Raw genomic sequence first — 16998 nt, forward strand, 5'->3', positions numbered from 1 at the left:
TCGGCAGTGACTTAGGCAACACTTTTTCCAAATCACAGTGACAGTTATGCCAGCCACTTCATGTTGAGAAGTGATATTGGGTAATTCCGTCATCAACCTGTGCAGTGTGTAAAAAAGATAAATTACATCTTTGACATGTGGTCTGAAACACGGGACTTATATCCTACCACAAGTTCAGTAACATTGCATAAACATTTCTGTAATACTTCTCAACTAATATCAACTTTTGGACATACGCAATCAAAAGAAAAAGACAACTCTTAACAGGGAAACGCGTCACGTCTTTGAGTGAGCTATCTGAATATGGCACGCAATCTTGAAACATGAAAATGATCCTTACTCTTTAATGTTGTACCCCCATTTTCAGCTACCATTCAGTACTGACACTTACTGACACTTTTTAAAAAGCCATGATATTATCAGTCTATAGAAGAAAAAGATAATTCATTGAAAGAAAATTTTCCAGAAGATCTTCTCTGTATCTTCAGCCCAGCAAAATCACGGTTGGACAGAAACTTCCAATGGACCAGCAAACTCTGAACTGAATCAATGTGATGAGAACAACAAATGTTACATGTTGTAAAAGCATTTCTGTAATCATGATAGTAAAAATGCCCCACCACAGAAATATCAAAAACTGTCGTTCCTACATGAACATCCCAGCATATACAGCTGCCAGTGTGCCAGATACTTCTAAAGATACTGTATGTGTGATGTCAAATACGCATTGCCCTGGTAAGAGGAGGAATTGAATATTTTTTTGGAAGTTAAGAAAAGGGGGAAAAAAAGGACAGAAAAAGTAAAGCAAGGAAGTGGAAAAGGAAAAGAAAAAGACTGGATCCTTTTGTTTTCATGCGATACTGAGATTCTTGGAATCAAAGCTATTCTAGAGATGTGTTATCTCTGCAAACCAGTCCTTACATCAGTGCTTTGAGTTTCTTTCAGGAGGATGTGAAATACCCATCATTTGAAGTCCACCTGAAGATATTTAAAAGCTAAAGTGGACAGAGAAGTATGGACTGATTCAGTTTCTAAAGAGCCTAATTCATATTCTGCATAGAATATGTGCAATAATGCCCTTTTTATTTAGATCGTGCTAGATTTTCAGCATGGCAGGATCTTTTCACATTTTGACTTCATCATCCACTGAAACTGCCGATTTTTAGACTTGACCTTTTCTGTCATGTCCCTTTGAGCAGAATGACTGACTCCAGGCAGCTGATGCGTGTACAGAACAGGCGTTTTCTTGTTGGGTTTGTGTGGTTGACCTCTGGCCTGCCTGCTGATTCCTATAATACAGATCAGTGACCAGTGAAGCCAGAACGCTCCCTGCCTGTCTCCGTTATAGACACCTCAGTAAGGAACAGAAAAGAGGAAGAGGGGTGAGCTTGAAAGCCCTTACTTAATTGCTAGTAGAAAAAATGGGTAATAAGAATGACCTTGCACCTTATTTATTGACCAGATCTCTGGAGGGACAAAGTACTTGACTTGGTTCTGTATCACTTGAAAGGCTGGCTCTGTGGCCAACAGCTGATGAGCAGATGTAATAATATCGGGTAATTAAATTTTGTACTTGCAGGCCCTGGGATGCCAGGGAGGATTCGCCTCCTCAGAATACCAGGCACATCTTACAACTTTCCTCATAATCACAGAATTTTAAAGCTAATTCTGAAGTAGCAGAAATTTGCCATCTTCCGCTTACTACAATAGCCCAAAACACAGCAGGTTATGTAGCAAAAGGGAGGAAGAGGGCTCATCAGGCACGTGAGAACGAGGGACGAGAAACCAGCAGAGTGACTCAAGTGGGCATGGATGCTCAGGCTGCCTGGTTCTGTGGCCTTTATTTTGTTTTCTTCGCCCTGTATTAAAATAACTTAAAAGTTACAGTTAGTTTTAATTTATTTATTTTTATATATATGTATATGTATATTGATTATCCTAAACTGCCTTTCAAGGTAATCACCAGCACCTGTCTTTCCCGTGTAGTCTGCATGGATCTGTTTTATCGCCCTGGTCACCCTGTCTTAGGTTTCTCCTCCCCTGCTTAGCACACCAAAGCCAAACCGCACATGTAAAACTGGGGGACAAAGCACTTCTGGTGAGGCCAGTTGGTCTTGTTTGCTGGAGTGATCGGTTTGTAATCAGCTGCACGGGAGGCAAAGGGATCCATAGGCCCTGAATATTCTTAATGGGATCAGCTGAGATACTTTGCTCAAAATGGGCTTGTTGTCAAAAATTGCCATGGGGTTCTGGGCAAAATGTTTTGCTGAAAAATATTTGGTTGATGATGGTTTCTCAAGAAAGTGTTGGGTTGAAAATCAGAGAGATTGTGTGTCCTTCCTTTGCCTTGTTTTGGTCAGGGAGTTTGAGCTGGGGTCTCCTACCAACCTCACAACTTCTTCTGGAGGTTCTCATGTTTTTATTCATTTTGTGGCCATCTTTAGAAACTTGTCCTGTGAGACCCAGCATGTGTTCCCTTCCACGGGAACTGACAGGGTCTCTTTTACACCCATGCTCCTTCCCAGCCTGAACTCTGAGGCAGACCTGTGGCATGGCCTCACTGGAGAAAAGCACACGCCAGGCACTGCGTTTCTCTAAGGGCAGACCTCAGCAAGCCTTAGCAGAGATTTAAGGCAAATCTTTGCAATCAAATGTTTGGTTTTGATAGTGTGTTTCTGCGTGGAAGCAGGGGTACCCGTGTACAGCTGGAGACAAGAAAGGAGAAGGCAGGCCAGAGAGTTGAACTCGGGTTTCCATCACACAGGTGGACGGTGGCAATGGAGAGAGGGTAGAGAAGGTCCGTGTCCCCAGCAGCGTGTGGCTGCTGCCCAGCCACCAGCCCCATGCCACGTAGCTGGGCCCCTGCGCTTGGGCTGCTTTTCTGGCTGCTTCTCTCCGTCCCCCTTCTCCTCCCGGTGCCTGAGAGGCGGTTCCCCATCCGTCTGCGGCGCAGGGAGCGCTGGCTGCCGCTCGTTAGAAGAATTCCCCCAAGTCAGACCTATGGTACAAGCCGTGTGAAGCGGAAGACAATTAGGGGCTTATTAGTGTCCTGGGGAGACGTGTAACTTGTGTTGCTGGGACTTACCAAAACAGCGAGAGTCTTACCGGCAAGCTCCAGCCGAGAAAAGACTGAGGGATTGTCTCACCTAATTACGGGGAATGGGCCTCTTTGTGTTTGTGATTCGGTACGGTTGTCCGATCGCTTTTCTCTGGCTGCTGGCTCAGGCCGAGCTGGAAGTGTGCTAATTAGAAGAGAAATGGACGTAGTGATCCTGTCAGCTCTCGTTACCGGCGCGGACAAAGCCGAATATTATTCTGAGGCAGTGTTTTGTGTGTGTCCCTCTTCCAGCTCTCATTAAGGGCAAGGTTGGTGGACGGGGAGGGGACTCGACCACATGGGTTGGCTAATGGAGCACAGTTACCGTTACTGTGCTAATTAACGGGCTCAGGAGGCAAATGTTTCTCCAACCAGCGGTCCCAGCAGCTGCACCTGGTGCTTCCAAAACCCAACCATCTCGCTGAGTAAGCCAGGCAAACGCTGTGTGTGTGAGAGGAAGGGGGTTTACATATGACTCATCTACCAGCCATCCAAAAGTGCAGAAGAACTTTTAAAATGGTTGACAGAGAGAGGGAAAGGGCGTATCACTGCAGCAGCAGCAGGTCGAGCTCCAGCAATCCCTTCTTCCCAGTGGTCCTTCACATAGAGCGCAAAGTGTTGTCTTCTGCCCTACAGAGGTGGGAAGTGGGCAGTGGAGAGAGACCTGAGGAATCGTCAGGGCCTCCAGGTACCGTCAGGAAATCTATCTCCTGTGAGTTGTTGTGATCACCACAAGTCCCAGTGTGACCAGGAAGGGGAAAGCTGGAAAGATGAGAGGTGACATAGAGGTGAATCAGACTATCCCTCTCTACGCTGATGGTGGGACACCTGTGGTCTGAGGTGAGAAGCAAGATATACGTATGCATCAGGATGTTTCTTTTGCCCCAGAAAGGCAGCTAGGTGAAACTGAAGTGATTCACATAGGTTAAGGAAGGTGAAGACAATAATCAAAGGAGCCATGAGAAATGCTAAAAAAAGAATACGTGCACTTTCATACTATTAGTGTAAAGGGGCTACAGTGAGAGTAGAGTGACGGGAGAGATGGAAGACAAAACAGCAGCCAGAGCAGGTCCGTAGTGTCACAGCGGCTGAGACAGCCTCAGCAGAAGGGAAGAAAAGTGGGTGCTGAGGACAGTCAGTGGAAATGAGTAGTTTTATTTACTTGTCACACAGACTTTCATTTTAACGCATAGATGTTTTTGTAAAGGAACGTAGTAACTTGCAGAAGTAATTGCTGGTTGATGTTTCCAAAGTTATGGGAATGTATTAGTGATTAAGTCTGATTTGGATGTTATGTTCCTTCTAAAGGTCCTTAATTAATCAGTGTCTTTGGGCTAGATGTAGTAAAACATAAGCTTTCAATTTGCTTTCTCTGTTTTAACAATGTACTCCTTGCATGCACTCATGCATGCTCAGGTACTGTTTTCAGACATACTTGGTCAAGTGTTAAAGTTACAAGAGATTCCTCTTTTCTTTCTTATTTGTCCCTGATGGTGAAGCTGTTCCAGCAAGAGGTTTAGCTGTGTCTTTCCAAGGCTTCAGCAACAGTCTTTTGTCATCTTGGATGGAGCTTGAACTCTGCTCAGTGCTTGTGCCTCCTTATTTTTCTGTCTTCAATAGCTGTGAACCCAGCAAGGACCCTTTCCCCATGGCAGCATGTGTACTATGTCCTAGCCCTGCAGAACTGTAAAAGCCTTTCGCTTTTAACAGGGCTTAATTTCCCACTGGCTGCTGTGATGGCTTGAATCTTAGGAGTCTTGATGCAGGGACTGATCTCCAAAGAGGACTTGAGAAGTATCTTCCCTGCAAAGAGGTTTATTCTAAAAGGAGGAGATACGTAATCCTCTTACTAAAACCCAGAGAGGAAAGGCAAAAAGCTTTATTGCTCCTGCTTTACCCCAATGAGCTGGCAGTTTTTATGCTGCCTCATGAATAGAAAGAGGCGAAGAGAGGAACATCTGAATGCAATTGCTGCACCTCACCTGAGGCTCTCTGGTGGATGCTCACTGAAACCCACATCACCACTGCTTTCAAGAGTCCCAGCAGAACTGATCCTTAACACCAGTTTCTGAAGAGGAAAAACTACTGTTACTGCCTGTTACACCGAGTGGCTGTTTACCTTGACTTCCAGATACTTCAGTCTTGGTCTAAGGAGGAGTCCCAGATCAATGGCAGAAAACTAAAGACCATCATACCCAACTCCATTTTCATGCTCTGGAAGCTCAGGAGTCAAGTGACCTCCTTGAGTAAGGGCTGGCAACACTTCCCATGTCAAGCCCCCCTCGAGAAACTGGACCTCACTGGCAGACACCAGGAGAAAAGTCTCCAAGAAGACACATTGGTGGGTTTCCCACTTTATCTCAGTTTCTCTGCCCAAGGAAGTATTAGGGTCCTTGCTTGTTACACCTCTATTTTACTGGCCTGTCATCTTGCTGTATTAATAATACCATGCCAAATTTTTGACTTCCAAATGCAGATAAGGATTGACTGAGTATAAAAAAGTGTTGGGTTTATGTCCTTGTGAGGAGGACATTCTGGTGAAGAACATCCTTCATACAGTTTAGCAGCGCTCGAGAATATTGTGAAGGCAGGTGAAAGATATGCAGATAGAGGGAAAGAGGGTAATGGCTTCTTGTGTCCTTCACTAAGACCTTCTGGCATTCATGTACCACTTACTAATTGTACGGTAACTGGCCTGTGGGCTGGAGTGGTGTTTGGAGAACATCTCTTTAGCAGTTTGACTTACCAATTTTGTTACAGTAGTCATTCAAGTCACAATGACCTCAGCAAGTAGCAAAACTTTATTGAGCTGTGAATCATTGAAACACGTAATTAGGTGAAGGTCTCCATCCTTAAGAGCTTATGAGCAGATGAAGCAGTAAAAGAGTGGTAGCAGAAAAGGAGACACCAAAATGTAAAGAGAATTGTTAGAAGTTATCCAGCAAACATGGTTCAAACCCTGTAACTTCTTAACCACAGTCCAGTGGCCCTTCCACTGCTTGCCATCTGCCTTGTTGTTTCATTAAATAGATGTGGCTTTTAAAAAAATAAATGAATAAAAATGCCAACGCCTAAGCAACTGACAGGCATTAGTGATTTAAATAATAATAAATTACAGTGCAATACCAGACATTTTAATCTTTTTTTAAAGACCTCTAAGAACTATTCAGAGAATTAAATTTTTTTGAAAGTCACTTTAATGTAGTGTTAAAGACAGAGAATTTAAAAACAGAACACTAAAAATGAAGGTTTCTCACAGTGCTATTAACTGCCACAGTGTGCACGGTGTTCGCATGCATTTAGGAGAGCTATGAGCATTACACAGATCCTAATAGTAATTACAACATCTTCACTGATGTAGAACACATTCTACCTTCCCGAGCCTTTCACACTCATGCAGAGAGGCTGTAAGTGCGACTTTCCAGGTTTCACGTAATTCTGCATTAGCTCAGTCCAAATGTTTGCCGACACACCAAGGCAGGAAAAATGTAATTTTCCTATTTCTACCATGTTGAAATCCTTGCTCTTGCTCTGATGCTCTGTGGGTCTGATCCTGCCTTAAATGAGAACATTATTAAAACGATCACTGCAGCTCTCTAGGGAGCTTAAAACTATTTGCTCTAGCAAAAGAGAAATCGCTTCTCTCATTCACTTCAATAGTTTGGAAAAGGAGGAACTTGCTACAATAAATGTTAGTGTACCCCATTAGTGTCATGCATCTGGATAAGGTTTACAGGACTTTCACTAGCAAGTACCAAAATACCATTAGCAAGCTATTTTGGTGGGAGAGGACTGTGGAAATGGAGTGATACAGAAGGCTGAAAGAAAAATACAGGGAAGCGAGAAGAATTTAAAAATAGGGACTTAAAAACTGAGGAGAGGAGACCAATAAAGGTAAGCAAGCTCAGTTTGGAAGACAGCAAGGCATGGGCAGGAGGTTGAGGAGATTGCAAAAGAGCAAAGAAGGCAGACTGTTACAGTTGCAGTTTAAGAAGAAAAACAGCGAAAAAAGCAAAACAGAAGGGGAGCAAATAGGAACAGATAGTGGTTTTCAGCAAGAAGGAGGTCAGAGAAAAGCAGAAGTTTCACGAACAGTGGAACTAGGCAGGGAAACATGGTTTTCCTTGTGGATGTGTCTTTCAAGATTGCATCATGTGTGGATTCTCTGATGTGTAACAGAGGGTGTGCTCACACTTCAGTGAGGGCAGTCATTGAATTTCTTTCGTTAGACAAAACGTACAGAAATGTATTGCTTACCCTCCACAAAGTTGTCTGAAATTGGCCTACAGGTTCCAAAGTCATTGCAAGACCCACATACACCTGTGGATGGATGGTAAGATAAGATGAATAGCTGAAACTGCAAATGGACTGAGTGAGTGATAGAGAAGGGGAAAACATTAGGACAACGAGGATTTATGTCTGCTATCAATGCATTTCATTTGCTTTACTACCATTTTCTTTCCTGGTTTTAAATTTAAAAAATAAGAGTAATGAGGATCTATTTAAAGCCCTCCTCTCAAATCAAGCTAACTTCACCATGAGTGTCTGCACTGGTTGTTTCTGGGGAGAAAAATCCCCTGCCAGCTACACCACCAAAACCTGCCTGAGAGCATATGTGGGGGGCCCACACTGCAAAAGCCTTCTGAGCTTTCCATACTGGGATGAATTGCAGCTCTGTTACTCAGACACTCCAGCTCTTTTTCTGCTGTCCTTCACTGCAAATTCCCATCTCATCGATTTCTGCTGCGGTGATTCTCATTTGGTGTTTTCTAGAGACCTCCTCAGAACTGGATACTGTGATTTGGATAATACTTGAATTTTTACTGGGATCCCATTTTATTTTCAGCTGGTCTATCCCACTTCACTCACTTAACAAAAATTTCCTGATTTCCAGGCAGAAGGTGTCATGTCAAGAGGTGTTAAATAGGACAGAACTAACTGCTGATCTCTGGGAGGGAGACAGACCTCTCCCTCCAACACAATACCTTTTTATGCATCATTATCCTTTATTTGCGGGTCTCCGGCCAATTTTTCATTCCATGTGGTGGTGTAGCCAAGTCAATTTGAATTAATTTTCAGTAGGATTTATGTATCAAATCTTTACGAAAATCCAAATGTATCAAATCCATCACATTCCCTTCAGCCACTAATTTTATAATTCTATTAAAAAAAGCAATCAGGTTTCTCCAGCACAATTTGTTCTTTATAAATCCCTAGTGCTGGTATTTGTTTTCTTATCCCTAGGTGGTTAGTGATTCCCCCCCCCCTCCATTTTTTTATTCTGTTATTTTACTGGCAATAGATATTCCTGAGAACTCTAAGTTTGCCTTTTTCTTTTTTTATGATCAATGGTACAATTCTTTTTCTGTAATCTATAGGCAACTTCCTAGTTTTTGTAACTTAACAAAATTATTGTCCATGGTAAAAAAAGTAATGTTTGTCATTTTCCTTGTAGCGGGTGGACAGATATCACTTTGTCACAGGCCCCTGTCCTGAAAACTTGAATGTACAGGCAGTGCTACGCATTCAACGAGCCAAACGTGTTGTCAGTGAAAACAAACGCGTGGAAATCATTACCTTCTTAAGTGAATCCAGTCAGGCTTTTTGGCTGGTAATATCCATTCTGGGCAATTGTTATTGCTTTCTGAAGAAGTATCAGGAGGGTATTTGAATATGGTTTTTATTACAATGTTCGTAAAAGTCTTAAACGGCAATGAAATAAAAATAGCATCCAAATAAGCTACATACATATTTATATACATATGTAAGCTATAAGTATTATTGAGGGAAGCTAACAAAAAGAAAACTATCTTATCAGATCAGTAAATTAATTTAGTCTCAGCATTGGATTGGAGATCAGTCATCAAACTAATGCCAAAATAATCAACCTCTCTAAATTCTGAGAAGCTGTCCTGCTAAATTGGTTATAAATCCCAGCTCAGAGTTATACCAAAGTAAACAGAATCTGTACTTTGAAGGGGCGAGTACCTGATGACTTCTAATGTCTAGCACCTCCACAACTTCAAAATTCTTTATCTGGGAGAAGGTGTGGATAGATACTCTGAATCAGCTGTCCCCGTACTCCTTTCCTCAGAATCACTTCTCCAGACCTGCAGGAGGTACTGCTAGTGCATTAGTCCAGAGGCAGTGCACAGGCAAACCTTTTACTGCTTGTGCCAGACTTCTGCTGTTGGGTGGCAGATCATTTGATATCCTCATGCCAGTCCCCCATTTACCAAAGTGCCCTCGTCACTCTGGACTCACAGTCCTCGCTCGGATGTACAGAGGTGGATCCTAGGAGGAAGAAACTCACTTGGTGGCTTACTCTTTCCAAGGTAACCAACCACTCTCGGGGACTCCAGGAGACTAGTTCTCCTGGTGACTTGCCGACCTAAAAAGAAAAGTTTCCTTCTCTTTGATTCTTGTGGTTCACACTGTCTTGCAGCACTTTCAAACAAATTAGATATGAGGTCCCCCTTGAGACCCTTCAGTTTAATTCAAACAAGTTTGCAACAGGTCAGCACTGGAAAGTCTCATGTAAGCTAAGTGTTCAGAAACATTCTTTTATTTTTTACAGCCTGGAACCTGATGGCTTTCAGTTTCCTTCTCACCTCAAAATGTTAAAATGCAGGACACGTGAGAATAAGGTGGTTTGTTGTTATTTGGGTCGAATGTCTTGAAAAATTCCAACATTTTACAGAAAATTTAATATAAAATTTCTACAGAAATAACGGGAAAAATACTGGCACAATGATTCAACATTTAGTCATTGGCAAAATAAAAATACATTCGGGCTAGTGATAAATTTCACAATTGTTATTTCTTCTACTAGCCTAAAATGAGATAAATGTTCTTATTTTTCTTGCAAAGAAGATAATTACAGTAACCCTCTTACTCCTGAGCAAGGCAATCGATCAAGCAGCTTCTTTTCTGAAACTGGGATATTGATAGAGAATAGTTACTTAAAAGCTCTTCAAGATGAAATATGTTCAAAATGATCTAAAAAGCCTGTGCACCTGTGTACACTCTTCTGCTAACTGGCTTCTCAGGCGCAGTAAGTTAAGCACGTGTATCGGTAATTTGTGCACCATGTACTGCATTTGGGTTGGAAGTGTAGAATTTCGATCCTGAGGTCTCATTTAAACTTAAAATATGGGCTGGTTTGCTGGTGATTGGGAGCTATGTCACTTACACAGGCAGCACCTGAAAAATATCTTTGGACTTCAGAACTGGGAAGTTGACCTAATTGGTGTAACCACGGGCTAAGGATATGTGTGCCAGTTTTTGAAGCTATTTACCAGCATCTTGACCTGAAATTCAGCAATGCCACTACCAGCCTTCTCATCGATGTCGGAGAGTTGTCATTCCAGCCTCTGCAGAGTAGATGCCAACATACATGTGTACAAACATGGGCATATACACATATACCGTAGTTATGACCTGGATTTTAAAGCAACATTTCATCAAGTTGCTGTTTTTGGCATCACAGCCTTGTGTTAATTCACACAGACCCTGTGTATCTTGAAAAAAATTACTTCTGGAGCCAGACTCAATAGCAAGAGCTTATTTTTGGTGACCGCTCCCTCCATATGTTACAGAAGAAATTATCTTAGGTAAGAAAAAGAGCTGGAAGTATTTCAGAAGACTCAGACCTAAGAAACCCTCCCTCCAGTCATTCATACTCCTCAGGCTCAGAGCAGTCCTCTTGGCCTATTCTCATCTCACACCACAGAGGTACCCAAATTAAATGAAGATACGGACTGTAAAACAGACTACTGGTATTACACACTTCTTTTTGAGTACCGATGTCTTCTCCAATCTCTTTTTCTCCAGCATCCACACACTTAGTACAGAAAGGAGATAGATGACCTAGATTTAATGAAAATCTGGATGTCCAAGAGACCCGTATTCAAATACCAATAAGTTGCCATGAACATACACCAACAATGAGTCTCCCCAGCTGAAGTGGCATCAGTTGAAGTCAAAATACACAGCTATAGGGTGGGTTGCTCTGAAGAACCACCTCTCAAATGAATGACTCTACGCTATCCTGATCCACAGATCTGATATAATGATCCTAGCGAGGCTACTTACCACTCTCTCAAGGATTTTATCTGTTTCTGCCTGCCCTGTATCTGTTTCTTTACAAATCTGTAAGGTTTCCTGCTACTAGAAATAACCCCCTAAACCCAGACTCAGCAATTTCCTTATAGACAGAAGGAGTTCTTGACTCAGTTGAGTGGGAATTCTGGCTTCTAGTGATGACTTGGGAATTCAGGCAAATATTCAGTATCGAAAAGGAAGTCTTGCTAAAGCTTTGGCCTTGGAAGAGTCACGGTCCCCATAAAACATTTCTTCTTCAGAAAGGCATTCAGAGTCACAGTGTGGTGCTTGGTGGGTGAGGCTTTCTATAGCAAGAGAGAGCTCTAAAGGTTCAGTGAGTTAAAACACAGAGAACGCACTTTTCCTATCTGGATCTACCCCAGACATCCTGTTAAATGTGGACAACCACTCAGTCTACCTGGGTCCTAGTGCTCCATCTGTAAACTGACGATAACATTAAGCGATCTCATAGAAAATTTATATGGTTAAACGTTTCCCTGTTTATGACACTCTCATGCACTATGGATGGAATCTGTGTCAACACAGAAGACAGGAAGAAATTCACTACTAGGTAGCTCAGTGCTATATCTAATGCTTGATATCGTTGCACCAATGTATAGTCTTTGTATTTACACTAGAAGGCAACAGCCTTGTAATAGTCAAGATGAGAAACAACCAAGGTTTAGCCAATTTCAACAATGGCTCTAGAGAGAAAAAGAGGAAACTACCTGTCTGGGCTCCTCCAAATAACTCCTCTCCCCGGTTCTAAGTGATAAATGGCACAATAAAAGTTGTTGGGGTGTTCTCCTCTCAAATACAACTTAAATTATGGACACCTTCTCCTGAAAGAGGCAAGCACGGGAGAGGTTCTGGGCAGGTGAGCAAAATTTATTCGTCACGTGGGTCCATTTGGCCTCTGTACCATGAATCATCCCCAAGTCTGGGTGTCTTTAGAGTAGAAAGAAGGAACAACAAATGGGAGAAGGGTTTTAAATAATGATCGCCATAGAGACCAGTCAGCTTTACCCAACTGCATGAAATTTAAACAAGAGAGTTTAGAAAATGAAACCCCAGTGCATTTCAAAAGGATAAAGGGCAGTGTATAAGTTAGCTGTGGAATGCAATAGCAGGATACCGAAGTAACTTGTTTAGTCAGGTTTCTAAAATCCACTGTCAGCAATATGCAGATGAGACACCTCTTAACTATTTTTCATCCCTTTTGATCACACCAAGAATGTGAGTACGGCGCAGAGCTTTCAGAGGAGGTGCAGTGCTTTCAGAGGAGCCACAGGCAGAAGCAAGGCAGAGGGATCATACCAATGGGTGAAGGGAAGCATCCGAGACAGCTGCAGTTGCGATGCAGCTTCCTTTGGCTGAAGAGCCTCAGTGCTCAGGTCAGACTGTGGTTTATGATGATTTTCGGGATTCTTCACCAGACTTCCAAATGGCACCCAGGAAGAGCTGTCTGCAATTTTGCCAGGAGGTCCCAATCCTTCCACTTCAGTTATCCAAGCCTGCATTGCCAGCAGCAGTGCAACGTACCTTGGTATGAAGCCTGTGGCTGCTGGGACAGTCCAGCTGTAGCTTATGTGTCCTGTAGTTGCTCTGCTCACAGGCATGGCTGACTTTTAATTGAGCCTCTCTGCCACTTTCTGTACTGGCTTACCTCTCAATCCTGAACCAAGCTTAATAATCAGTTGTTAACATCCATGATGTACCATGTCTGGGGCAAGACTTCCAAAAGATGAGATGCAGCCGAAGGGCGGTGAGCACTTCCACAGCAACAAGAAGCCATCACAAACCTTGGCCATCCCTTTGTGACCTTTCAAGTACGTATCTTCAGACACATCCTGCCTGGCATAATTAGAGAGCAGCAAGGTGTATAGTTTAAAAAGGCTTCCTCTGCCACTCTCCTCAGCATTGCCAAGAGCATCCCACACCTGGGCATTCCACTGCAGCTGCCTGTCCCTCAGGAGAAGAGTGGCCGCAAGGCCAGGCCTCTGGCAGGTGTCAGTCAGGTTCAGGTAACCAGCCTTGTGCTTGAAGAATATGTTGAAGCTGGTTTTATGGTCAGGGCCCTGGGTTTAGGGCTCAAAAAGCTGGATTCAGCTGTTAGACTTTCAATGTGACCTTGGTTATGTCACTTAGCCTCTCTCTATGCAGGGATCCCACCTGCTCCAGAAGGGTGAGGCAGGGATAAATTTGTAAATCCAGAGGACATGCCAAGTTCTCTGGTGAGGGAGATCATACAGAATGTTGGGTAAACAGCTCTCTTGCTGTCTCATGATTTGCACGCAGTAAGGAGAAACTGAGAAAAGCCTTACTGAAAAAAAAAAAATCCCGTTTTCAATCAGTAGTTGCGTTTTCTGATGTAGATATGAAGTGACTAATGATGCCTTGCAATGACCTGCCGTACAGCAAGCATGACTGTTTGCAGCCTGCCAGCAGCCGCCGTGGGCTCCTGTTGGGGTGACGGACCTGCGGCACCCCTCTGCCACCACGGACCCCCACCGGGGCCACAGGCATGGTGGGGACTGTTGGATGAGCCTACGGGGAGCCGCACCTTTGGGAGCCCTCACCCCATCCACGACCCCCTCCCCTCTACCCGTGTGTTCGCCGTTTTCTCCCCGAGCCCCCCACACCCCTCTCCACCGGGAGCCGACTTTAACCCGCGGGGAGCCCTCCCGCCCCGCCGCATCCCTCCCGCCACGACCCCTCCGGGGGTGCCGGCCCTCCCGGGGTGCCCGCGGCTCCCACGGGGCGGCCTTACGTGTCCCCGTGCCCATCTCCGTCCCCATCCCCGGGCCGCCCAGGTGAGCGGGCGCCACAGGGGGTCTGCACATCACCTGACCCCCTCCAGCCGCTTCCCTCAGACGGGACGTCAAGTTAATGAGTCCTCAGGCCTGTAATTAGCTGTCAATTACCTCAAATTAATCAACTCCTCGCCTAATTAAGCATAATCGGCAGGTGGGCAGAAAACGGGCCATTGTGCGGGAGCCATGAGAAAAGCATGGCTGGCAAGCTTGGTTAGGATCAGCGGCGCATTCCCGGACGCCGCGCCACCGACACCCGGGCGCCCGCCCCGCTTGCGAGCGCCCGGGCCCCCGCCGGCCCCCGGGCCCGGGCCCGCCGCGGCGGGGCAGCGCGCTGGCGGGGCGGCAGGGGCGGGGGCGGCTTTCCTGCCCCCGACAGCGTCGGACGGCCCCCGGACGCTGCTTCGGGGGCCCGGCCTGCAAAAAGCCGTGGCGTGGGTGAGGAGCGGAGGCTTCTCTTGCTTCGTATTTGTGTCACCGCGTCCTCCCCGCTGTCTCTGCCGGGCTTTCTGCACTCCGACGCCTTTAATGCCTCTCTGGGAAGGGGGACTGAAACACACCCCGTGCTCACTGACCCAGGCCCGCCTCAGTCATAAGCACATCTACTTAACGGCGTGGGCATATATATATGGAAAACGGAGTTTCAACATCTATTAATTACTACCTATAAAAATGAGTCGTATTGCATTTTTTTTTTTCGTGGAATTGACCTCCCAAAACAACCTTACCCCAAAAAAACCCCACTATCCTCCGGAGCTCTGCCAGGGCCAGGGAGGGAGCAGGGCTCCTGCCAACTTTCGGATGTCAGCGGAGCGCAGGACGCGCCCCGCTCCCTGCGGCGCCGGGGGCCGGATCCTGCGCCCGGCGCGCTCGGTCCCAGCAGGCACCGGCTTTGCTTCAACGCAGGGTACGGTGTCTCCCCGAGCCACGGAGAAGAAGGACTGAGGGAAACGTAATTTCGTGGTAAAAGTATTGTGCGCAATATTAAAGCGAAAGGTTTTGATCATACCTAGAAAGTCCTTTTTTTTTTTTTTTTTTTTTTTTATGTAGCCAGATTATCACCCGGCGGGCTGGATTTGCACTGCATTAGAGATCGTCAAGATTACAGCAGAATCCCCGGATAACAAACAGGAACACAAGACGTCAATTTATGACATAATAGCAATAGTAATGCAACAATAATCATATTCAATGGAAGGAGGATGCGGCGGACGGTGAGTCAGATCACTCTGCTCTGAAGAGGGAAGCTGCCTGCATTGGAGTGGCTTTGATTAAAAATCCCTCAGTTCTGTCCAGAGGGATGATTTTATACTTTTTTTTTTCCTGACAGAGAGGAAAGCAACAGCCCAGCACAGCTCTGGCAAAGTTGGTGCATGAAACAACCAGCAACTAGAGGGGCAAGTGAGGAGATGCAACCTGCCCCCTTGGCCCTGCTAAGTGTCTATGCAGGTCCCAAAAGCCCCCTGGACCTCTCACGAGAAGGTGTACCTCAAATGTGGCATTTCTGTGCCTCCAGCTATTTGGAGCACAAGCCCCGAGAAGTGGCTGCAGGCAGCCCCTGCCCTGCAAAGGGTGTCATCGGGTGACGAGAGAGGGGCTGCAGCGCTGCCATGCTGGGGAACCAGCCAGATCCTGGCAGCTGGCCTGGCCCTGGGGGATTAGAGACGCCCTCACCTTCCTGGCTCACGCAGTGGCATACGCTGCTGCCGGGCCCACGAGGCCCTTCTCTTCTTTTCTGCCTGCCCTCTTCTCAGTCGATTGCTTATTCCCGCAGCAAGAGGTTTGGGCAGGGACCCCTCTGTGCACATAAATGCGGGAGGAGCCCATGAGATGCTGGGGGACTCAGGGTCCCCTCTGTCCCCTTGGCAAAGCCACCATTTCCCGGAGCTTCCCCTGCACCTGCTGTTTCAGGATGAATCTCTAGACCCTCCTGGGGGGACAAGCTCTTTTTTTGGGAGTCAAGAACCACCCTAGTATCCTCACGTTTCTCAGTTTCTAAGTGTTTTTCTTCCAGCCCTCCCCATGTGTCTTCCTTTGGCTGAAGCAGTGGCCCTGCTCTTTGGGGTCCATCAGCACATTCCCAAGGACCAGCTTGGGAGGATACTCTGTGTGATGGTGTTGCAGGTGGTGACATGAGCTGCGGGCAAGCAGTGTTCTCCTGCAGCTCCTTGTTTATTTACGGGCGTGCTGCAGATGTGCATTGATTTCACTGGCTCATTCCCATTTAGAACTGGAGCACTCAAATGAGTTACATCAAGGTTGACTAAGCATTTCTATTATCAGCAGCCTTCTTAATCACTCATAACTCTTTCTGTCTGGGAACGTGAAGTTCTCCAGATCTGATCTCCATCCGAGGAAGCAGCGGTTGCTTTGACTGTGCTGTGTTTGAGCAAAAAGGGCTCAGGTGTTTATGCGGGTAAGTGCCCAAGCCACAGAACCCTTATCCCATTATAAACCAAAACTCTATCTTTGTGGTAATCAAAAAGAAAAAAACAACAGAGAAGCAGGCAGTAGAAATCTATTAGGGCTAGACTGATGGAGCAGCTTTCAATGATCCACTGAAAATCAATTGCAACAGGGCTGAGTTGTTACAGGTCGAAAAATCGTGCTGAGAGAGGCGGCATTATGGCTGGTGGGGCATGGCTGCTGCTGCTGCTGCTTCTTGGAGACCTCCCTGTCGATGGGGCTGCATGGTGGGTGTGTGCATGCAAGGCGCTGTACGGCCGAGCACTGTCTTGCTGGGGAAGCCAAGGGCCTGGCTGGGACCACACATGGCCACCTCTTAGGGGAGCACCTCTGGAGCCCAGCCACTGGCTGGGGAGATACCTCCTGGAGAGAAGGAGGAAGAGTATGGGGGCAGCTCCAGAGTGGATCAGAGGAATCCAGCAGCTATTCAGGTATGACACAGAAAAAGAAAGATATTTATTCCTATCACTATTGTTTGAACCTTACTGGCCACTCCAGCTGTACCAGACTCTGCTGTCC

The 16998-nt window shown here is 45.7% G+C and overlaps 1 protein-coding gene across 2 annotated transcripts in view; it reads left to right on the top strand.

Annotated features, from left to right (window-relative positions):
• Positions 1-15147, top strand: part of LIN52 (lin-52 DREAM MuvB core complex component) — a 61891-nt gene extending 46744 nt beyond the window's left edge. Inside the window, exon 6 of one of the 2 annotated variants that reach the window (XM_086613723.1) lies at positions 15064-15147. In XM_086613723.1, the coding sequence (XP_086469849.1) occupies positions 15064-15137 (74 nt within the window). In that variant the 3' untranslated portion in view covers positions 15138-15147. Of the gene's footprint in view, positions 1-7870; positions 7893-15063 lie in introns of those variants that run through there. The other variant, XM_086613726.1, reaches the window with a different exon arrangement.
• Positions 15148-16998: the final 1851 nt, after the last annotated feature.

The sequence above is a fragment of the Tauraco erythrolophus genome, chromosome 6, assembly GCF_009769465.1.
Source record: "Tauraco erythrolophus isolate bTauEry1 chromosome 6, bTauEry1.pri, whole genome shotgun sequence".
Taxonomy (NCBI): Eukaryota; Metazoa; Chordata; class Aves; order Musophagiformes; family Musophagidae; genus Tauraco; species Tauraco erythrolophus.